This window comes from Diadema antillarum, unplaced genomic scaffold (assembly GCF_040938485.1).
Source record: "Diadema antillarum isolate AM-2024a unplaced genomic scaffold, OU_Dant_1.0 scf00000141, whole genome shotgun sequence".
Classification (NCBI taxonomy): Eukaryota; Metazoa; Echinodermata; class Echinoidea; order Diadematoida; family Diadematidae; genus Diadema; species Diadema antillarum.
The window spans coordinates 2,470,971-2,495,008 of record NW_027271030.1 but is presented as its reverse complement, the minus strand read 5'-3'; the positions used below and the strand labels follow the sequence as shown (position 1 = coordinate 2,495,008).

The 24,038-nt window shown below is 38.2% G+C and overlaps 1 protein-coding gene and 2 long non-coding RNA genes across 3 annotated transcripts in view; 2 read left to right on the top strand and 1 right to left on the bottom strand.

Moving 5' to 3' along the window:
- LOC139721362 (early estrogen-induced gene 1 protein-like) overlaps nt 1-6,044 on the bottom strand; it is a 98,914-nt gene extending 92,870 nt beyond the window's left edge. Inside the window, exon 1 of the mRNA XM_071632679.1 lies at nt 5,887-6,044. Within this exon, the coding sequence (XP_071488780.1) occupies nt 5,887-6,032 (146 nt within the window). The 5' untranslated portion in view covers nt 6,033-6,044. The remainder of the gene's footprint in view (nt 1-5,886) is intronic.
- Nucleotides 6,045-18,180: 12,136 nt separating this feature from the next.
- Nucleotides 18,181-20,569, top strand: LOC139721339 (uncharacterized). Its single transcript, XR_011710229.1, has 3 exons — nt 18,181-18,386; nt 19,582-19,729; nt 20,540-20,569. It is a non-coding gene; the product is annotated as an uncharacterized lncRNA (long non-coding RNA).
- A 10-nt stretch (nt 20,570-20,579) lies between these two features.
- On the top strand, nt 20,580-22,129 carry LOC139721338 (uncharacterized). The gene is made up of 3 exons (XR_011710228.1): nt 20,580-20,687; nt 21,358-21,461; nt 21,844-22,129. It is a non-coding gene; the product is annotated as an uncharacterized lncRNA (long non-coding RNA).
- The last annotated feature ends 1,909 nt before the right edge of the window (nt 22,130-24,038 follow it).

Below are 24,038 nucleotides of genomic sequence, written 5' to 3'. Positions count from 1 at the left end.
TTATAATATGCACTCTGTCCCTACAGTACCATTATGTATATACAATGCTTTGATGTCACAAATGGGCCCTGTAATGGGAGAACTCAACCCCCAGGGATCAAAATCCTAAGTGCAATTCCATAAATAATTACTATGTTGCACCAAAGTCCTTTTGAGAAACCTAGAGAGAGAGAGAGAGATGGAGAGGGAGAGAGGAAAGCATCTATAGGGAATAGAGAACAGAGAAGGAGAAACGGAGGTGGGATGAAATGCCTTTGTAGTGCGCCAGATTCTCAACTGGGAGATTCAGTGAAAGACATGCAGAAAGAGAGCTAGAAAAAATAAGATTCAACTCTCTTTGAGCAAATCTTTATTTGCTTTCCCAGGCACTTTTTCTCTACCCTCCCACAAGAGGGATCACGAAGCTATTGAATTCAAAAATTATTCAAATCCTTTCATATCGAGCTACCAGTTTCCTTACACTGACTGTGCAATGTGGATTTTCCTCTGCAGAACAGCACACTGTTCTCGAGTGTACAGAACATGAATGGTGCATTGATACAATGGGGCCTACCTGTACATCATGCGTGCACTGCAGTTTGGGGCAACACACTCAAGCTGCTCCATTGCATGTGTTTTTAATAAACCCTTGTTACCAGATGGTACTCCGTGTGTGAATTTTCTGCAAAAACTGTGTGCAGCATTTTAAAGTTAGGATAGGTACTAAACCCCATCTTAGACAAACTAACAGTTAGTACAGTACCGTATGAATAATGCTTGATAGCATTAGGACACATCATACATGTACACATGTATTTCATGTCCTAGTAAAAGAGTTCATATTAAGAGTCATGGTCATCACTGAGTTTACAAATGTAAAAATGGAACAAACAATAATCATGGTCATTATTTAGTTCATGCAGCAACCTTCATAATGACAAACATTGCAGAGTTTTAATTTAAGACATGTGATCTTCATCAATATCTCCACAAAGATGATTGAATACACATTGTACATGTTAGAACATCGTAACAAAGACTTTAATTCATTTTCACCATTTACTTCACAATGTCATAGTTCAAGGTTATCATATTGTGAATGAATGAGGCCATTTCTGACAATTAAATCCGATTTGAAAAGCACAAGATTTCGAAAAATTCTTTCATTTTACCGTGTCTCACCACGATACACAGTTTCCAAAGCATATAATTCACTGGTATAATGAAAACCAGACATTTTCGCTGGCATGCGAGGGGCCAGGTTTTGAAAAAAAAAAAAAAAAATGCACGAAAAAGTTGTCTACTCAGTGTAGGCCAGTGGCAATGGATGCAAAATTTCATGCCGCGAAAAAGGCCATCATCTCTAATTCGCAAAATTATTATGCCCTGAAATCAGTGTATTTCTGGTTTTACAGTAGACAGACAGAAGCAAAGTGAATGGTTAACCTGTTGAGGACGAGTCCCGAGTATACTCGGGCAAGTGTCTATGGGAAATGCATGTTGCTATAGCAAAATCAGCCAGTCTAAAACAGGTTAAGTGCTAGTGTGAGTATCAAAACTTCAGTGTTGCTTGTGGGAATATGTCGCCCAATGTCGACTAGGCAACAATTTACTGATCACGGCTGTATGGACCGTTAGTTGTGACGCAGCGGAACCGTCAGTGGAGCGTTCAGCCAGAGAGTGGTAATAAATGTCACCCTCAGCTGGCTGGCCTGAGACTAAAATTAGGCTGTGTAAGTCCCAGACACCACTGAATGGGGCGAGGTGTGGGCAATGCCTAGCTGGGGTGACTCCTTTGCTTCATGACTGTAATCCTGTAACTGATCACTTCCCCCAACATCCCACAGTGCTACATATCAATACTATCTCTATGGGACATTGTGATCAGCAAATGATTGTATATTTCCACATTTCATCTTGTCGCTTGTGAAAATGTTAGAGCTGTCGCAAATGGTATTTGGCATAGGGCCTAATAAGATAAAGAACAGGAGCATAGAATATACACCAGTCCATCCTTTTTGTTTCACATTACAGTAGGTACAATAGTTAACATATTATTTCATTTGTATAGATTATACATAGACTATTTACCAAGTCTAATTTTTCCCAAATCAGGACTTCCCAGCAATCTTGCAAGTGGTTAATTTCACAATTGTGTAGCACAGTACTAAACAGAGAAGGGTATGTGTGCACGCGACATTCATGTCGGGATCAAAGTAAATATCCTTGCACCCAACTCGCAAAATTCGCAAAAATAAAAAACATTGTGAAACATTCAGTACAGTACATTCTGAATGTCAAATATAAGTACAGTGTATCACTGCCCTGTTACTTCTTTTTTCCTCCACATTTGCGGATAAAATCTACAGAGGGCAACACCTTGTACTACATTGTAACCAAAGTACTGCAAAATACAATTATGGTACATTCTATTGTTGACCTAGCCAATTAACAGCAAGCTTTGGATCTGCAATGCAAATGCTTTGACGACCCAGCATCCTGTGTTGGGCAATGGAAGCAGCTGTCTCACGCATTGTTTGTGTGCAAAACACAATTTTTATTTCCTACAGTACATCGCAATTAATGTCTTTAAAGCATTCGCGTCGCAGATCTAAAACTCGCTAATGTCAGTGCCAATGGGAACACTACATGACAGCCTTAAATATATCACTATTGAGACATTCGGTGATATTGTAGCAGCACAATCAATGGGCAGCTTATCTCACAAGGATTCAAAGTTTGTTGACCTTTGCTGGTGATTTATTGATTTATTGGCTCAGAGAGCCCTAGCTCTTCACTGTTGATAATGGGGCAACTTTCTACATGACCACATAGGAGGTATGCTGCTTCCATAGTATTGTGTTCATGGGTAGGCTGTCTTCCTGCTTTACAAACTTTTGTATGTCATTGTTTTTAACCACAACGTCAAACAGCAATCTGTCAAAGGCAAAGTGTAGGCGGATCAACAATATTTTCTACCAATTTCAGTCACAAGCATCTTTTTATTCCCTTCCTCTTCAATCTGAAGCAAATGTTATGTGAAGTGAAGCATGACTTGTTTGACTGCATGAATGCTATCTTTGGGTCCTCTCTCTCCCTCTCCCTCAGCTTTGTTTCAAGGTGACATTGGAATTGAATGAAACAAAATTTGAGTGCACCCTGCAATAATTGCAACTAATACTGTATGACATTTTCTTCTCTATGTACGTCAGTCTATGGGTAGAAAAAACAACAACAAATGGGATGTATAGTAGACCACGCCACAGGCCTTCAATTTTTGAAGCATTTAGGGCCTACATGTACTTAGCATTCACTGCAATCCCAAAACTGTCATTATACACATGTAGAGCCCTTCATCTTCACACTAGATTTTAAAAAAAAAAATGCCAATTAGCATGGACCTTGCAGCCCTGATTTGTCAAACTGGCAACCTAAACCTGTAATACACAGTGCCTTGAAGTCATTACTTGTGAGTAAACACAGTAGGAAACATCCCCTGAAAAAAAAATAAACTAGAAATGTCGCTACGGCGACTGATGCCTCCGCCATAATGCATGATTCTCCCAATAGGTGTATAGTACAATGTCAGCACAATGTGTGATGACAGTTTCACATAACTGGCAAAATATCAAAATAACAGGTTTGTCAGAAATATCTTGAATGTTCACTTTCCACGAACTGGGTTTGCTATAATTGTCTATTAAAGAGTGCAGGTACACATATTTGGGGAATTGAACATTTTTACTTGACTTCTGACTGACCTTATTATAAGTTTATGCATTGAGTATAATTTTCAAGGTATGAAGAAAGAGTGTAATTACAGTACAAAATATCTCTCTTTTTTTTTCATTTAAACCTGACCTTTGACCCTTGACCTTTGACCTGCTGGCTGGAAATTTCCAAGAGAATCTCCATTAAGTAATACATGTACATATATTAAATTTTAAAACTAATAATGCAATCATTGCATATACTAGTATATGAGGGAAATAGTAACATTTTGAGGAGTTGACCTTGACCTTTGACCCCCTAACTATTGACCCATGACCCCTATATTCCCTAGATAATCCCTGCCAGTCAGTCCATACATATGTACCAAGTTCCATGAAGATACATTGAACCATTTGCGAGAAAAGTGATATTGCAACATTTTCACCTAACATTTGACCTTTTGACCTTTGACCTTATGACATGAAACTCTCTCTGGAGAATCCTTACGCAGTAGTACATGTCTACACTGAGTTTCAAGAAAATAACTGCGGGCATTGCATAGATATGGGGGAAACAGCAACATTTTTAGCATTTGACCTTGACCTTTTGACCTTTGACCTCTTGTCAATGTCACTAGAATTTACTCAACTAATTGTCCCATCATACATCATCCTTGGACCAAGTTTGGTGAAAGCTGCTTCATCCAGCTTTGAGTTATCACGTAAACAGATAAATTTTAGGATTTGACCTTGATCTTTGACCTTTGACCTCTGTCCGATTTCACTGAAAAACTAATCAAGTAATTGTCCTATCATACATCATCCTCCAACAAAGTTTGGTGAAATTTGCTCCATACAGTCTTAAGTTATCGCGTAAACGGATACAATTTCATGATTTGACCTTGACCTTTGACCTTTGACCTTTAGCTGATTTCACCCAAAATCTAATCAAATCATTGCCCCATCATACTTCATACTTGGACCAAGTTTGGTAAAATTTAAGTAAATATTACTCGAGTTATCGCGTAAACGAAAGCGGACGGACGTACGTACGGACGTACGTACAGACGTACGTACAGACGTACGTACGGACGTACGTACGGACGGACGGACAACCTGAAAACATAATGCCTCCGGCACCACTTCGTGGCGGAGGCATAAATAAAAGATCCAATAATTTATAGAATATTACACATGCTGTGAGAGTGCGAGTCATCTTTGTGTTGTTCCAGTCAGTGTCAAAAGCTATTACATACAACATTAGGGCTGGAACATCAGTGTACATATGACGTACAATGTTGTTGACCTACTATTACAGTACTAGCGTTATTCCAATGACTCAATAATACCGGTAAGTACAGTTTGTGGACAGTATGCACTTCACAAAGAATTTTTCACTTTATACTGTATACACACACAAACACACAATATTAAAAAAAAACAAAAACAGACAAAAATATGGTTTTTCTGTGGCTTGCAGTAAGAGGAATTCAAACATCAATTTCTTTTGTCTAGGAGAAGGTGTCACAATACATGTAATGATCTCTTGACACATCTTGAGTAGCGCTATCAGTGGTAAGTAAACAAGATTCCCGGGATGCATTTATATAGAGCGATCGAAAACAAGACATTATGCACTGTATTACTCATGCAATATCATAGTCCTATGAGTAAGACAACTCGTATGGGTGTCTGGTGTATGAAGTGGGATGAGTATTTTATCTTTAACTTGCAAATACACCATTGATCATAACTTTCCCCATATTTCTCATATTTCACTCAAAATTTAATAGAGAGATTGCTTCACGCTCTCTGCATAATATCAACAAGAAATATCTTTCAAATTCAGGTGCATTCTGTCCTATTTCATCTTCTTTTCACACACACTATGCATACTGTTGGTAGGGCTGCACACTAACCCATTTTTTCTACTGGTCTGACCTGTCTCTCTGACCAGTAAGTACCCATTTTTTTTCCTATTTTTTACTGGTCCATTCCTGAAAAAGTTACTGGTCCAACAGTACTTTTACTGGTCCCGGACCGTCGGACCAGTGCCAGTGTGCAGCGTTGCTGTTGGTAATCAAAATATACCATGATATACACAATTGTGTCAGCATCATGTAATGAACCCTGTACAATGTACAGTGATTATAAACCATTGCAAAACCTCACTTGAAAGTCTAGAGCATTCTCTCACCTTGACGACAGCTGTGCAAAGTTGCCGCCCTCTAAGAGTCTGACTTTTCCAAAAAGGACTGCGTTGATGAGTGGTACTGATGATAGTTCTACCAGCTCAAAATTCACTTGGAATTTGAACTTTTTCTTTTTCATGATGAAAGTCATTGCATGGCCAGGAGAGATAACACTCCTCCAGGTAAATCCGCAGAATGCAAAACTAGATCCGTCACAAAGAACTTTATGGTGTGGGATTCTTCCGTGCGGTCTTCTCTTCAGTAATTCCTGCAATGGGTCAAACATAAGATTTGATATGATAGCCAATTTGTGAAAAAAAGCAACATGCTTTTACAGCACACTGATATTGATAGCATTTTCACATTTTGGGTAGAGTCAGGTATGCATCACAATTCTGTCACCAATGGCAACATGTCTGTGAGCTCTGTTAATTTCACTGCTTTATCAAGTAGAACCAACCTAGAAATGCAATGCACATTCAATAAGCAAAAACAAAAGAGCAGTAGGCTACAGATAGTTAAAAGTGTGTACAATAGTCTAGAAAACATACCAATGACTCTAGAAATTACTTTCTATTGGTACAGTACATAAAACTATGTTGTTACTTTTCTATAAAATTTTCTGAATCTCTCAACTAGTTTTGCTTTCTCCTTGATCAACACTTTGAGCAATATTACATCAGTAGACCCTCTGAAATTCCTATTTGCAAGCCTCCGCTCCTTTATCATGTGTCTCTACAAAGTCATGATGATGATTCTTGGTATTCAAAACAATTTGAGGCGAACGGAAGATGACAGTTTTGTCTACTTTCCTTTGTCAAGTCATCACCCATCCACAAAACCTCTGATACTGCTGCTGATTCATAATGCTGTGGTCACTGTACGTGTAAGCAGTACCTTTATAAATCTTTGTCTCATGATTATTTTCTTTCTTCAACTGACACACGTAGGTTGTCTAGGCCTATTCTTTTACTGGGTTTTAGGTACAATAATTTTGTCTCAGCTGGTTGCATGCTATATTGAAGTAGTTATAATACAGCGTCACCAATAGATATAGACGTCTAGATCTACTCACTCAATTTGTGAACCCGACGTGATTCAAACACACAGTATGCGTATGCTGATGTTTTTGCCTGACACAGTCTTTTGTCTAAACTGCTTGTGTGCTGTACTATTCAACACCTCTTTCTGCCACCTGTAGCAGTACTCACTTGATTGTACAGACTTCAGTTGAATCAAAACATCTCAGAGCAAAGCTCCCAATTTAACTTTGGCTTTGCCTACAACGTACTGTTTATATGTGTATGTATTCAGAGCCGCCGGAGCCGGAGGTGCCTACAGTTGTATCTGTGACTGGCTGCCGGTATTCTGTAATTTACCCATATCAGAGTCAGATTTTTTTTTTTTTTTAATAGTGCCAGTGACACTGACAAGTGTTTATGTTTAAGCCCGTTAAGTTTAATACATTTTTAAGCCTGTCCAGTTGGTGGCCCCTGCTGCATATTGGTGTTGGACTTTCTGTACCAAAGAAAAATAAGAAGCCCAGGCCAGGGTATAGAAAATAGGTGTTCTCGGTGAACAACAAACATTATCGGTACCCACTATCAAACGTTAAAACATTTCTTCATCAGGCTTAATTCAATGTTCATACAATTGTATTTGTAAGCCTACTCAGCAGCCATAATAAGGCATAAATGATATACTCATAGCCTATAAACAAACTATAGGCCCATGCCAAGTGGCCAGTGCATGCCATGGGCACCTAGTACACCTCCCTACCACTACGCACTACTACGGTACTAGTATGTCCATGGGCAATGGTCATTTATATTACGACAATACTAGGTTCCAAGTCAGAAAACCAAACATTAATCGGGTATCAGCCACCAAATTGGGTTTTCAGAGACTTACATTGTATGTTTGATCTCAACTTTCATGCAACAAGGACCAGCCAGGTCTGGTCTGACAAAGGTTCTACCCACAAAGTGGCACAATAACCCAGCTAGCTATGGTCAGCGAGCAAGCGAACGGGTCTTTGCCCTTGGCTCCTCCCGCTACTCACCGATGGTATGACGGCCCAACTCCAGCAGAGGGAGAGATCGGGGTGGGCGAGTGACTTTTCGTACGGCTATGGAAAATCTCTCAATATTACCAACACTTCAGGTTTCAACGTCTCCTGATTACCAAACAGCGCAGCCAGTCAGTGGTAATCTTCGCGACTCGATGCCTGGGATAGAATCCATATAATCCATACACGATGTCGATGATCAGCGGTACGATCATGAAGTTTGTTTCAAGGAAGACAGCAGCTACCGATCTTGCTTATCAATCCGAAAACACAGACATACAGTCGAACCAGCTTCGTCGTATAGTAAGTGCGCTATGCTAGCGCTAGCTGCTCCCTATTGATAGGAGCGCCTACAACAGAAGTTGCACACACATGCACAGTACACGTCGAGACCAGTGTAAACATTTTTCGTGTGCATAATTGCGGCGGCCCAATGTCACTGCATGCAGCTGTGTATGTTTTGTATACGTCGGCCACGAGATGGCGCTACAATCATAATGAAAAATCATCAATGAACAGCAGTTGCTAGCCTTGCATTTTACAGATTATTTTTTTTATTAACATTTACTGTCTTGTACCTGCCTGCTTGTACAGCTGTACTGTCGTTACTCCATATCGACATAAGAATAAAAATTTATCGTAAATCCCTTTGTGACGTTGGGGGGGGGGGGGGAGGGAGGACGGGGAGGGAGGGAGGTGCAGGCCCAAGAAGTGTGGAAATGTTACTGAAAAGCAACATAAAAATATGATGTGGATATCGTGAAAGCAGCAATATTTTAGTAGAACACCTAAAAGCCGTGAAAGTTTGAGGAAAAATCGGACAATAATTATTCAAATGTTACTAATTCTTAAAGTTTCGGTGCCTACATCCCTGGATAAGAAAATTATTGAATTTGATGAAGTCATTATAGACTACAATTTAAAGAAAATTCCACAAATTCTCAAAAATCATGAAAAGTATGAATTTCGAGGACTTGTTACTGGCATAATTAAGTAACAAGTGACATAAATAATTTTGACATAAACTAAGTGACACGAGTATCTTTAGGTAGATTGAGTGCTTTTGATTAGATGCCGCTATTATTATCATTTTCTATGATAATGTAAAAGGGTGATATCATTCCCTTGCTTTCTGAAAGAGGAAAGTCAAGTGCTCTTTCGTTATGCTATGTCACGTATAGAAAAGTGAGACAATCTACGTTCTCACATTTGATAAAAAATCAACAAAATCACGGTATCTCGACCCATTTTAATTGGGAAAGAAAAACGTGAATGAAACCAGTTCCACTGAACTCGACGGCACATGTCGCTATAATGGGCATGGCCGGCGGAACCGGGGGGCTCGGGCCCCCCACTTTTTGTGCACCATACAAAGGAAAGTTCTCAGCCAATGAAAACCAAGGATACTGAAATTGTCAAAGACTGACAACTTTCATGAAACCGTCGTGCGGGGTGGGGGGGGGGGGGGGGCCGGGGGAGGGAGGGGCATTTCATGGAGCGTCTTGTCGGATATTTCTTTCTCACATACTAATATTTGCTCTCAGCCAATCAGATGCATGGATTTCAGTAGCTTACAGTTTGTCAGAAAAAAAAGTGAAATGTTAGTGTCTTACACGTGTTTAACCCTCTCTGTGCCAGGGACTCTTGACGGTATGTACATTGCTATGGGGTTTCCTGCGCCAACCAGTACCCAAAACACACAAAGGATTAAAAACGCAGTATAAGAATAGGACCGCCAGTGATCTCATCGTCTCACACTCTTCCAATATTGTACACAGAAGCAATGATTTGGGTCGTATTGAAATACCCATCCCGCCATAAGTCAGAGTTATCAAACTAAGTTACCACAAAGGAAAGATACATGCTTTTCGTCTGACAGTTCATTAGAAAAATAATTAGTAAAGATTTGAGTTTTCAGAACACTTTGTTATAAAATCATAATGTAGATCGTGACATAAAAATGCCATAATGGAATTGGCTGCGACTACACTTCTAGTTCGTGAAAATCCATAACTCACTTTTTTGTTTTGTTTGTTTGTTTGTTTTTGTTTGTTTGTATGTCTGTCTGTTCTTTACTTCTTGGTTCCATTGATTTTGAAGAAACCTCTACAATTATTTTCCTCTTATTTTATTCAGCATTCCTGAAACACGGTTTAGAACATTGATGACATGACGGCCATCGATAGATGGCGCCAGACAATGCAGAATTTCCATACATTCGTCTGAAGGGAAAAAAACATTATACTTACCCAACTTACCGTTCCTATTAGTCCATGGGCCAGGCCAGATATTGGTACCATCTGAGGTGGCAAAACCTTTTTGGTGTCATTTTGTTTGTCGGGCATAGATATGCTTATCAAGCTATGATAGCATTTCCAAATGAGTAGCTTAGTCATAGTAAATGAATTTTTAACCAATTTGGTCTCGTTTTTATATCCCTATACTTCTGAATCGAAACTAACCGCTATACTAAGAAGAGCACTGTCTTCTGTATGTTCCATAGAGCTGTAAAATGCAGCTCTATGGTATGTTCACAGGTGTTTTGTTGTAAACGCGGTGCGCTTAGTCTTTATTCAAGGCAGCGAAGAAAATATCCAAAGGTTATGATGTCCACAGCGCTTAGTCTTTATTCTAGACGGCGAAGGGAATATCCAAAGCGTATGATACAGTGTAGTATATCCTTTTATCTAAAAACAACAACAACAAAAGCAATTTCTCGTGAATTTTACCATATCTTTCGATTATTTATCATGAAAACGCTGAGACCACGCCAATGTCGCTTTATTTCCCTCTAACAATATAAGATAATGCAAAAACAATGTACCGGTACACTACGATACATTATAATGAATGATATTGTAAATTAACAGAGTGATTTTTGTTTAAAACTGATGTATTTGTTGCTAGGGTGGTAGAAAAACAGTAAAGATAATCCCTTTTATGAGGAACTTTAGATATGATAACGGTACATTGGTCTAGATAAAGACTAAGCGCACCGCGTGACAGCTGTGGACGTCATAACCCTTTGGATATTCCCTTCGCTGCCTTGAATAAAGACTAAGCGCACCGCGTTTACAACAGAACACCTGTGGACATACAGAAGGCAGTGCTCTTCTTTGTATAGCGGTTTAGTTTCGATTCAGAAGTATAGGGATATAAAAACGAAACCAAATTGGTTAAAAATTCATTTATTATGACCAAGCTACTCATTTGGAAATGCTATCATAGCTTGATAAGCATATCTATGCCCGACAAACAAACTGACACCAAAAAGGTTGTGCCACCTCAGATGGTACCAACAACCCATTTTTCGGGTCTTGGCCCATGGACTATATGTAAAAGTCGCGATCTTTTCGACGACATTCGACCCTGTGATAACGTGTCTTTTGACCTTTCACCATGTTAAATAATTCTATTTCTTTCAAGAAGGGATTGTTTTCTTCTCCCTCCCTCTCTTTATGACTTTCTCTCGCTCTCTCTCTCTCCCTATCTCTCTCACTTTCTCTTTGGGGTTTGATGTCTCTCTCTCTCTAGATACAGTGTATAGGGGATTGGAATGGGGATGAGAGCTCACCTATGTGGGGGGGGGGGGGGGGGACTGAATTGATCGGCATTCCGTTTCCAAAAGGCAAGAAGAGCCTGCGAAAAGCCCGCGGCAGGGGTTGGGGGATGGGGAGAGGGTTCAGAAGTTTTAGCAGTCCTGAACCCGAAGATGCTTTCAAAGGGAGGGAAACGAATATAATAATCGTAATGAAAATGCATATAGGCCCTACACTAAATTATAATGGGCGGGGGATCTATATGCTACAATTCCCAAGGTTGTACGTGTGAAAATGCACTATAGAGGAATCTGTGATCACGAGAGCGATTACGATGGGAATTTTATGAAATTATTTCACCATTGCGTTCAATAACACTAGGGAGGTAGAAAGAAATATATTTTTCTTAGACCACTCACCCTCATCACTTCAGTTGACGCGGCTCGCATGACATGGCTTAAAGATTCCTATCATTATGATTTACAGTGTCAGCAAGTGTAGGATTTCATACAATAACTACACTTAACTCCAGAATAACGAGAAAATATCAAAATTAAAACGAGAAAAACAACACAAACGAAAACAAAGCCTCAGTAAATGGTATATAGACAAAATAAAGCCTAAGCATCGTCGTCTTTTTCTTTTTGATAAGCATACAAGGGGTCATCCCATGAAGCTCTTCAGCACTCATTGCAAGTTAAATCTCAGAAGCATTTTCCCTCAGCAAACGCACTACCAGAGTTTTTAGTGCCTACCTCCAGCATTATACTATCAACTAAGCCGTTTTTGACATTCTTTTGGTGATTAATTATTGGGTACCAACATTTTATTTTTGCCTGATATCCACGCACAACGTAGTTATAGTTTGTGGAAAGTCTTCAGCAACACAGATTCGACCGGGAAATGATGATGATGATGATGATGACAATGATGATGATGACGATGACGACGCTTAGGACGATCTATGATGATGATTATCACTTTAAGCGCCGTAACTCATTCTCACCACAAATCCACACAAACATATATAAATATAGCTTAGAATACACCACCACACACATAACTATTGAATATATACGATCATACAATACACGCACACACATACTAGGTGTTTCAAAAAACATTTCCCACTTTTGATTCTTAATAATTCAAAAACTATATATGAAATAACACTGTCATTGATATGAATGATAGCTGAATAGTGTACAATTTGGTTGAAGTTAGTTTGAGTATGAAAGCATTTGTAAGTTTCATGAAATCCATGATTAATTTCACAGTTAGGTTCCAGACTTTGCTCTATTTTCAACCCTCTGTACAAAATTTCACTTTGCACAGGGGTCAATGGGTGTGTATGGGAGTGTGTGGTTTACACCCTGACAATGGTCCTGAACAATGGCCAGGGTTTGAATGCTTCATTATTTATTCATGAGATATTCCACTATCACAACTAGTCTTTATTCAGCCTCTGGCGGTATCTGTGTAAAGTCAAACGGCTGTCGATACTGTCGTTGAGTCGCGACAGTGCTCTCCCTACTTCTGAAAAAACAAAATTACAATGAATACATTCTGTTCTATGGTAAACGTGGTGACATGAAGTAAAGAAAATCAATTAGAGTATATACACTTGTGTATATGGAGCCTTAAATAAATCTACTGTGAAACAAATTGCCCCAATGACAAATGCTGCTGAACTCTTTACCAAAAATGATCTCTTTTTATAGAAAAAGCGACAAATTTGTCAGACTATTTAATTAGTAGACAGTTGTATTAAAATGAGGAACTTTAGATCATTCATGCTTATTTATATCCCAAATTTAGTGATATGTGAAGCAAAATTTGAAAATGATTGCCAGCTGGAATGAAATGTGGTGTTTGCAAGCACTTTACCGTGAATGAATTCAGACTAGCAGTGCACAGGGCAATTCACATGAATTATTGATTAAGCATTCATGTGCCAGGGAGCGCGAAACTGACGCTTAGTCAACAGGTGCTTCAGGCATGTCCATTGTTAAGGGCCATTGTCAGCACACACTCACATACACATCATTGGTTCCTGTGCGAAGTTCAATTTTTGTACAGAGGGTTAAAATTTGACCAAAATCTGAAACCTTACTTCAAAATCAATCTTAGATTTAATGAAACTGATTTATGCTTTCACGTGCAAATTACCTTCAACCAAATTGTACACTATCCAGCTATTACTCATATCAATGACAGTTTTATCGGATGAATAGTTTTTGAACTATTAATGATCAAAAGTGGGAAATGTTTTTTGAAACACCTAGTAGATACACACAAACACAAGACCAAACACCCAAAAACAACAAAGACGCCACTGCGAAAAGCTAGCAGACGACAGTTTAGTTTTTCCGCTATCTTTAATATGGGTCGCCAAGTGTCGCATAGTCTATTTCGTTCATATATCAGTCATTATTCGTAAAAAATATGATGATTTACTCAGGAAATATAACCATTTAGTTACAAAATATAGCCATTTTGGAACAAAACGATAATGTTGTTACGAAATACAGTCAGTTTGTAACAAACGAAAATGACTGATTTTCTAACGAAATAGACTATGCCACACTTGGCGCCCCGTACTAAAATCCACCTGACACGCGCACGCATGGACATCTTCTCTACCATCATGGAGGTTCTACCTCCATTCTACCATGCACAGATTGCATCACTCGCTTTGTTGCGCCGTGGCAATGCTTGGTTAATGAATCAGGGTATTAAAGTACCATTCAGTGACCGGTCGAAAACTGGTGACGGAAAACCGAATATTGCGTGGAAATCCTGTCGCCCGTCGGCTATTTCAACGGGAAAATGAACCAGAGGTCAATATCTCAATGCTGACTGAAAACGGAAAACAGAATTACGGATTTTGTCTGAAATTCTATTTTCCGCGTTTCATTAACATGAAATGTGGAAAAATGACTTAAAATCCTATTTTCTCAAGATTTGATAAAATAGGAAATGGAAAACAGGATATCGGTTCGATATTCGTTTTTCCATTTTCCATTTGCAACGAGCGACGGGATATTGAAGACCGCCCCCAACGGCCACTTTATTTCGACACATAAATCAGTGGTAGCGGTTCCGTGTTATTCAGCGTCTAGAAGAAGAAGACTATACCTTGGCTACGATATGCTACGCACCTCATCAAACTATCCAGCAGGCACATGGCGTGTAGCTCTTTGTAGCGACGTGCTCTGCTGCGAAACGACAAGTTTGGAGAGACTTGCGACCATAATTATGCGATATTTCCATCTACTGAAAACCTTTTTCTTCTCCGACTGAAACTGAGATGAACTAAGAAAATAGTTTAAGATGAAATCCTCGAATTTCAACAACTTCACCAATTATAATGTCGGTGAAAACCGTGAGAAAGGAGTTGCGTTTCCTTTGTCACTGTACCAGGACAACAGGGAGAATAGTACCAATCATAGCTTTTCATGGTGGGGGGGGGGGGGGGGAACTGGTAAATTATTCAACGTAGGCCCTTCTCATTTCCAAACCTATTCAGCAATTCTACATATAATTATAGAGACTCTGTTTTGAATTTGTTTATTATTTATGACCAGACCATTGCACTACATACTTCGTTCTAAGTTTTTTTTTTCCTTATTATGCAAACATCTCAGATTAGTGTAACAAATTTATAATCATATTCTACACAATGTATACACCAAGTAAAATCCTCTGTTGGTTATGATTCACCTCTTTTCTCACCGCATGTTTCTTTAGCTGCCCCTACTTTTCATGCTTCTCTTTGAAAATCAGCCCTAATTTAGCTGAAGGGCAATTTCTTCCCATAAGTGGAAAACGAATAAATAAAATAAAATATGATAAAGAGGAAAACTGTCTTTCTTTGATTATGTATGTGAGCTTGTGAGTCGTCTCGAATTAATTGTTGGACATGTATCTTTGATTGAATCAGTTAATATTTTTCTATAAAAGGTGCCTTATTGACGGTATGTTACATTGAATTTTCTGTTATGACCAGTCAGGTGGGCAGTCCATAAAACAAAATAGCATGTAGTCTCATGGTCCACCTGCCATGGTTACTTCTGGACATGCACCATCACATGAAATTGAAATGAAATGATCACATGAAAAAGCAAGAAAAGAAGTGGCACCTAAAGAACTTAATGGTGAGAAAAGGGATGAATCATAACCAACAGAGGATTTCATTTGGTGTGTTGTGTTTTGTGTATAAATTTGTGAATCTAATCTTAGATGTTTGCACATGATAAGAAATAATACAGGTGAACATAAAACGAAGTTATTATTGCTATCATTATTATCATAATTCATTCGACATTTGCAATACAATACAAGTGATAACAGATAAACAAACAAAGCAAACAAATTAAGGATACAAGATGTCAGGTTTTCCCTGATGGTGAGCTTATGCAGGCATATGAGGTTGTTTAGTTTTTCGTAATTACGCGATATTTTAGTCTACAGAAAACCACATTCTTCTCCGACAGAAACTTTGATGAACTGAAAAAGTAGTTTCAGATGAAATTTTCATATTTAAACAACTTCACCAATCATAATATCGGTGAAAACCGTGAGAAAGGAGTTGCGTTTCGCTTGTATGAATCCGTTGCCACTGTGCTATAAAACAACTGATAGGATTAATACATTTAGTTGTTTTGGTTTTTTTTTTGGTGGGGGGGGGGGGTTGAAGTCTCTGAGTTCCTAATCTCAGGATTTTTTATTTTTAAATCTTCTTCTGTCGAACCGAAAAAAAAAAGATAGAGCTAAGTTAGTGCTATATGAAGACTTTAATGAGTGAAATGTCATGTCTGATTATGGCGGATATAGAGGGGTGCCCTGATAGGGGCGGAGGGGGGGGGGGGGTGGAGTGGGGTAGGACCAGTAGGAGGCGGAATTTTCACACTTTCAGCATCTTCTTAAAAAAAAAGAAGCTATGACAGATTTTCATCAAGCGTGGGAGATAGCATCCCCAGGGTAATAGAATCCAACTTTGTTCGAAGGGGCAACAAGTGGGGGGGGGGGGGGGGGAAGGGGAAGGGGGAGGGGGAGGCGGGGAGGGTTGGGGTGAGACGAAGGCCTAAATTTTAGGGGAATGTTTATGGAAATAAAAGCTTCATTTTAACTAGAAATGAACGAGATGATACGGTGATTTATCCTCTCTCTCTCTCTCTCTCTCTCTTCCAATTAATCCTCCATTTCCTTCTTTATTGCACTAAATGTAGTGTACTGTGGAAGTTGTTATCTAATTTATGCAATGCTGGAAGAAGCTTGCAGCTTTCGATGTTAGTGAAAGAATACACTGACTCAGTTGAGCCAGGAGTATTTAGGCTATGTATATACTGCGCAAATTGTATGTAAATATGAAAATGTAGAAAATCCCTCCTACCCTTCACCCCCTCCCCCGATCAGGGCAGCACTGAATCCGCCATAATCGAACATGAAATTTCAGCCATTAACGTCTTCATAGCTCTATCTTTAGCATTTTTGAATTTTAATTTTGAATTACTGAAACTGCACTGGTCTTACTCTTGAGACACAGTGAACAGTTCCAGCTGTTTATTTTCATAATTTCACATCACATCTGTATACATGTAGGGCCTACACTTAACAAAAAAGAAACAAAAATAGAAACGAGCAATTAGCAAAATACAAAATATGATATAAGGTTGGTCATTACAAGAAAGTGTCTCAGCATATTATGTATACATAAAAGACAATTCTCTATAACATGTGAAATACGAAAGAGCCGCAAAAGTAAAGCTTGTAACTTCGTGTTCCGGGGGAAAAAGTATCACGATGTAAATTCGTTTTACAGTGGAGATAGGACACAAAGTACTAATGACGAAACTATAATTGAAAGCTAAAACAGCAAGGTGCAAAGAGCAGAAGAAGTAAAAGAAAAGAGAAAGAAAAGAAAAAAGAGAAAAGGAAGGGAATAAGTGCTGATTGATAAAAGACAGCATGACAATACACTGGTATACGAGCATGACCTATGCAACGAGTTCAAAGTATGAGTGATAGCGCAGTAATTATTGGGAGCATAAACACATAAAAGCTGAAACCAGAGGTAAAGCAAACGTACACTTCAAATTGATCCCCCATGCATTGAAAAAGAATAATGTAAAATAACAGGTTACATAATTCTAATCAGGCAAGTTATACTCATTAAGTAACATTAATTTGAGTTTTTGTTTGAAATAAAGAGAGAAGAACATTTGACTACATCTGCGGGAAGATCATTCCAGAATTTGGGTCCGGTGAAAGCAATTGTTTTTTGAGCAAAGAGTGTGCGAATACGTGGAAGGTGAAACTAGTCTCTTTACCTTGTGGGGTACGCATGAACCGCATAGTTTTTCTCAAACAAATTGCTAAAATGTGGGGCAAGTCGTTGGCTGATAACTGATGCATAAAATTAATGTGACTAAGTTGTATAGAAACAAATCAGCAACCTCAAAGGAGTCTGCTTTCAGAGAAGAATCGTGTGAGATCGTGTGGGCAGAATAAAAACCAGATAAGTAATATATATGATATTTCCATGAAAATCATGGTCAATAATATCGTCGGTGTTTTCACGAAGTGGCACGACCGGCCAAAATCGAGTAAATTTTCGATTTTAAGATTTTTGCATATTATGATAGCAAATACCGAGATCTACAACCTGACAAATTTTTGAACCTCAATCTCAAATAATTACGTAATAATAACGACCGTGTCACTTCGTGAAAACTTCGACTGGTCGGTCTACGATTTTCACGAAGTGGCACGATCGCGGGTTGACGGTGCGTATACGCCGGACGTCATCATAAATCATTCATCTGCCAAACGTCCTCGTACGCGCGCGTCTAAAATGGCTGCGCCCAGAGCAACGGAAGCTAGACAGATGAAATCGGTAAAGTTACATTTCGCTCTGTATTGACACTTTAATTGTTCATTTTTCACATTCTTGAATGTAGATTTATGAATGAGGAATTAGAATATCAAAACAGCGTAAATATGTATTCTTGCAGATCACATTGACTTCGTTTGGCGCTGTCCTAGGTTCGTTATCTACGTGTGCAGTCCCACATCTATTATTCGGTGTAAGTGGAGAATAGGCAGGGAAAGTGATTCGAACTAAAGTCAAATGAACACGTCTGACATTTGCATCGAATCTTAAACGCACTAACTGGTGATATATTGTGAAGTTTTATTGTTTCCTGTATTACGAGCTCAAATACGTAATGCAACGACCTACTTCCCAGGTGGCAGGTAGACTGATTTAACTCTCTTATCTTACTTGATTATGTCTGAATCTTCCAGGAATTTAGATCCATTTAAGGGAGTCTATATCTAGGCCTACAACTTCAACATCTAATTAAGATAGTTAACAGTGTTACAATGTTAATAGTGTTCTTGACCTGTCCAGGTTACCTGTCTAGGTTACTCTAAAAGTGATGTTATTTCACTGACTACCTTTGAATTCTCAATGAAAAAAAAATGATTTTAGAGTTACTTCTGCTAAAAGTCTAACGTTAAATCAGGGAGGTCCTCTTCCCATCTCCCTGTCTAAATTCAGGCGTTACCAACAACAATGGAGACTTTGATAATGTTGTCGAGAATACCGTAACAGCAAATTTGATTTGGATAGACAACAAGCAAAATGCAACGTTTATGCTCAGCACCTGAATTCATAAATTGTTCTATCATGCTATATTATGAGCCTAAAAGCCTCAATGTGGTCGTAATTGGCCTATACGTGGCAAGTACTTTTGCCTTAGTTTGCAATTTTTCGTTTTGTTTGTTTTGATTTTCTACAATCTATGGTTCTTTGAAACACTAGGGTTTTTTTTCGGGGGGGGGGGGGGGGTGGAGGCTGGGGATTCGGAGCTGGGCAAATTGTAAAATTAAACCAAAGAGATGTTCATTGTTCATAAACTTCAGATTCTGGTAAGCCGGAGAATATAGACCTGAAAGGGATGGGGGGGGGGGGGGGGGGGCAGTGTGATGTTTTGCAAATCTGTGCATCAATTTTATGATCTTACAGAACTGGTAGTGATGGAGTTTCATGTGACTGACATCTTTCATTCATCTTCCTTTACAAACAGATATTGAGGCCTTTGTGTGGACAACCCAACAACTTGCAGACTGGAATGAAATGAGTGCTGTCCTTCGATGATGGGCTACTTTACAGTATTGTACTCCATACCGCATTCCTGCAGATTTCTCCTATCATCTCAAGCTTGAACAAGACCCGTAAGTTACATTGCTATCTGTCAAGGATTTAGAGTAAATTAGACAGACCAGTGTGTAATAGACAGTGCAGGCACACTACTGGTAATAATAATATTACTAATATGATTTGCCACACTAATATGATTTGCCACATACTAAAATAATTGCTTTGATTACCTTTGAATTCTCCATGAAAAAAAAAATGATTTTAGAGTTACTTCTGCTAAAAGTCTAACGTTAAATCAGGGAGGTCCTCTTCCCACCTCCCTGTCTAATTGAGGCGTTACCAACAGCAATGAAGAGTTTGATAATGTTGTCAAGAATACCGTACCAGCAAATTTGATTTGGAATAATGGATAGACAACAAGAAAAAAAAAAAACAAAAAAACTCCTGTGCAACGTTTATGCTCAGCACATGAATTCATAAATTGTTCTATCATGCTATATTATGAGCCTAAAAGCCTCAATGTAGACGTAATTGGCCTATACGTGGCAAGTACTTTTGCCTTAGGTTGCAATTTTTCATTTTGTTTGTTTTGATTTTCTACAATCTATGGTTCTTTGAAACACAGAGGGTTTTTTTTTTTTTGGGGGGGGGGGGAATGGAGGCTAGGGATTCAGAGTTAGGCAAATTGTAAAATTAAACCAGAGAGACATTCATAAACTTCAGATTCTGGTAAGCTGTAGAATATAGACCTGAAAGGGATGGGGGGGGGGGGGGGGCAGTGTGATATTTTGCAAATCTGTGCATCAATGTTATGATCTTACAGAACTGGAAGTGATGGAGTTTCATGTGACTGACATCTTTTATTCATCTTCCATTACAAACAGATATTGAGGCATTTGTGTGGACAACCCAACAACTTGCGGACTGGAATGAAATGAGTGCTGTCCTTCGATGATGGGCTACTTTACAGTATTGTACTCCATACCACATTCCTGCAGATTTCTCCTATCATCTCAAGCTTGAACAAGAACCGTAAGTTACATTGCTATCTGTCAAGGACTTAGAGTAAATTAGACAGACCAGTGTGTAATAGACAGTGCAGGCACACTACTAATAATAATAATATTCCTAATATGATTTGCCACATACTGAAATAATTGTTTTGTCTTACTCTTTCTTTAATTACAACTGCATTTGTAGTTTTATGAATGTGAAGCACTGACATAACATGGAATCCAACATTTTGACATCTAATTATCTGTAGTCATGTTGCATTTTGGTATAAAAGCAATGTTGTCCCTCAGTCTGATTTTGATGTGGTAGCAGTGTGCATTTCTTCAGTGTCATGTATCTTTCAGGACTGTTGTAACTGTAGTTTTTTATTGTTAGTTTGATTATTGTTGTGTTTTTATTTTTTTATTGGGGGGGGGGCAAGGGAGATGAGGAAGAACAGTTACACACTCTGTACTGATATGAGATACAATCAACTTTGCAAAAGTCAATGGCACATACTGTATGACAAATTCTTGGCAGAGAAGATGAAAATGAACTGTCTCAATATACATTTATAGTTTTACTCATGTCAATGTGTTTTTTTCTTTGTTCACTCAGAAGTCAAATGTCTGAGACATTACTTACATGGAATTGACTGTGTCACTGATTTTCACTTGTGATGTCCTGCTTTCTTTATTCTTTACTTTAGTTCTGCTCCTGATTCTAGTCAACAATATGTTCATTCACCATTTCGTCTGGCGTAGCATCCTCTTTTTACTGCACTCAAAGGTTACATTGTGCACCATGCTAAAGGTGAGCAAGATCAATAAACAGCATAACACCTTTTCATGTAGTATTTGGTTTTATTTTGTCATAGACAATTACTAAGAAAATCCAGTGTCAATGGACAATTAGGTGTAATCCTACTACAGTCTTGTTATGCACATTATCACATTGATTTAAACTTTATGATAAAAAAAAGACGTATTAGCACTTTTGAGTAAAACATTACCAAAGTGTTGATATGAAAGGAACATTATCATACAATTATTTTCTTAGGGAAATCGGTGTAGTTTTAGAAATGTGTGAAATTAATTAAGAAGTATATTATGACTGTTGTATCAAATGTCATCATTCTCCTCTGCAATGGAGAAGTAACATTGTCTGTGAAAAACAATTGTTCCTCTTTGCATAGGGAGAGAAGCAGATAACAACTGTCTACTGGAGAAAGCCAAGAGAAACCCGAAACAGCTACAAATGACTAGGGTGGCTGAGCTGAACATCTGCACTAAAATCCAAGCCATGGGATCATTGTGGAAGGAGATCATAGCAATATTTCACCACAATCACAGAGTTGCTCCACACAGCAGCATCAAACTTTTCACAAGAGTGTGTGCTCTATGAATGGACAGGCAGGTTCTAGCAGAACATTATTTCGATGTTCTTTTTGATTTTCTATTTAATGACTTTGGGTTTGTATGTGTGCAGAAATGGGGGGGGGGGGGTAGTGGTGTCATAAAGTAGGACATCATTTTTAATAATGATAATAATAATAATAATAATAATAATCATCATCATCATCATAATCATAATCATAACAATAAAAATAGTAATAATTATAATAATCAACAGTGCTTTAATATATAGCATATGGAAACATTCTGTATTATGCCATTTGTGCTCAAGGATAGAAATGATTGAACAAAAACATACAATTGCAATTACAGTGATACCTTTTTTCACGTTTAGACTGTAATGGTAGAGACATTACAAGCAAATGTATGCCATTGTTTTTTTTATTCAGGATAACAAGTAAGTCACTACCTTTTGAACGAAGGTTTCTCTCTGGTGTATTTTCTATTTAAAGTAGTTCTTTCAAATAGTGTGGATTCAAAAGTTAATATCAACATTTTGATCTGTGTATGAATTTTGACTGGAAGCTAGTGCAAGCTTCTTAGCACTGGTGAAATTTTTGTTCATTTTTTTTTAATTTGGACACTACTCTTGCAGCAGAGTTTGGAATAGCTTGTAATCTCTGTATCTGTTTGACTGACAATCCACAAAGTAATTAATGACAAGATCAACATGTCACATTAAGAAACCATGAAGTACTGTTGTGCGTTTATCAGTAAAGTCTCAAATTTTCAAAATATTGTATGTGAAAGAATCAAGGAGATATTAAGGGACATTAATCCTACATACTGTATCTCTCACTGTCACCTTATTCACTGACATTACTCTTGATAACCATCAATCCACGGGTCTCTCTATACTGCTTTGTCACAATGATGCCATCCTCAATTTCCACTGTATTATGCTTCCCCTCTCTGACTTTAAACAGTGCTTTTCACAACAAAACCATAGCAATGTCAAATACCATATTGATGTCTCTTCTTTTACTTTGTTTATGAACCAGCTCTCCCATCACACTATTCATTTTGTCTCCCTTAGCCCAGCCACCATTAGGCCAAACCCATAAACAATTTTCAGTATTTTTGAATTATGCCTACCCAAGCACCTGTGACACCCACAGCAGACATAAACTAAAGTCAGGACCAAGTCAAGTCAAGTTGTGCAAGTTAGAAAGGTATTAGTAGACTGCAAGAGGGATATAAAAAATCGGATGCTTACATTTCCTCTGCTTGCTCTCTCTCTGCACTAAAAAATGCCTAATAAACTTTGACAGAAAATGATTTCTTGGATGATAGATGTACTGCAATACATAGCCATATTATTGCAGTCTGTGTCCACATCAGAAATTATGGCCTAGACATCATTATCTATGTCTTCTTATATTGTATATTTTTGTGAGTTTTACTTTTGAAACAATAATGAGTAAATGCAGATCTGATAGCCACTTCTTACTGAGCTTAGATAAGGAACTTTGTATATGGTATCCTCTAGCAGTGAGTGAAAAGAAAGGGAAACATGAGGATTTTTATATCTTGCAAAATAACATGGTATGGTAATGAATAAAATTTCAGGCACATACTGTGCATAATATGAGTGCTTACAAACTTTTACAAAATGAGGGAAGATCAAGACTGTTTGCAGAAGATTTATAATACACTTTGTGAACTGTCACAGCAATTTAAACATCAATTAGATCAGTCACTGTCTACGAGATTGTATTGCCTTTAATATGATGAAGGTTATCCATACCAAATCAGCTAGTGTCTTTGTAATTATGTACTTGTATTCATATCATCAAATTCTAGTTTGATTATAAAGTAAATGTTTGGTAAACAGCATTTGACCAGGTTGAAGTTAGGTGATGGGATATGGAAGGAGGTGGAACATTTTGGTCATTATTTTGTAAGATTTTGGGGCTTTAAAGGCAAGAGTCAGTCTAGTCTCATACGTCTGAATAACATTTTTGAATCTACAAAA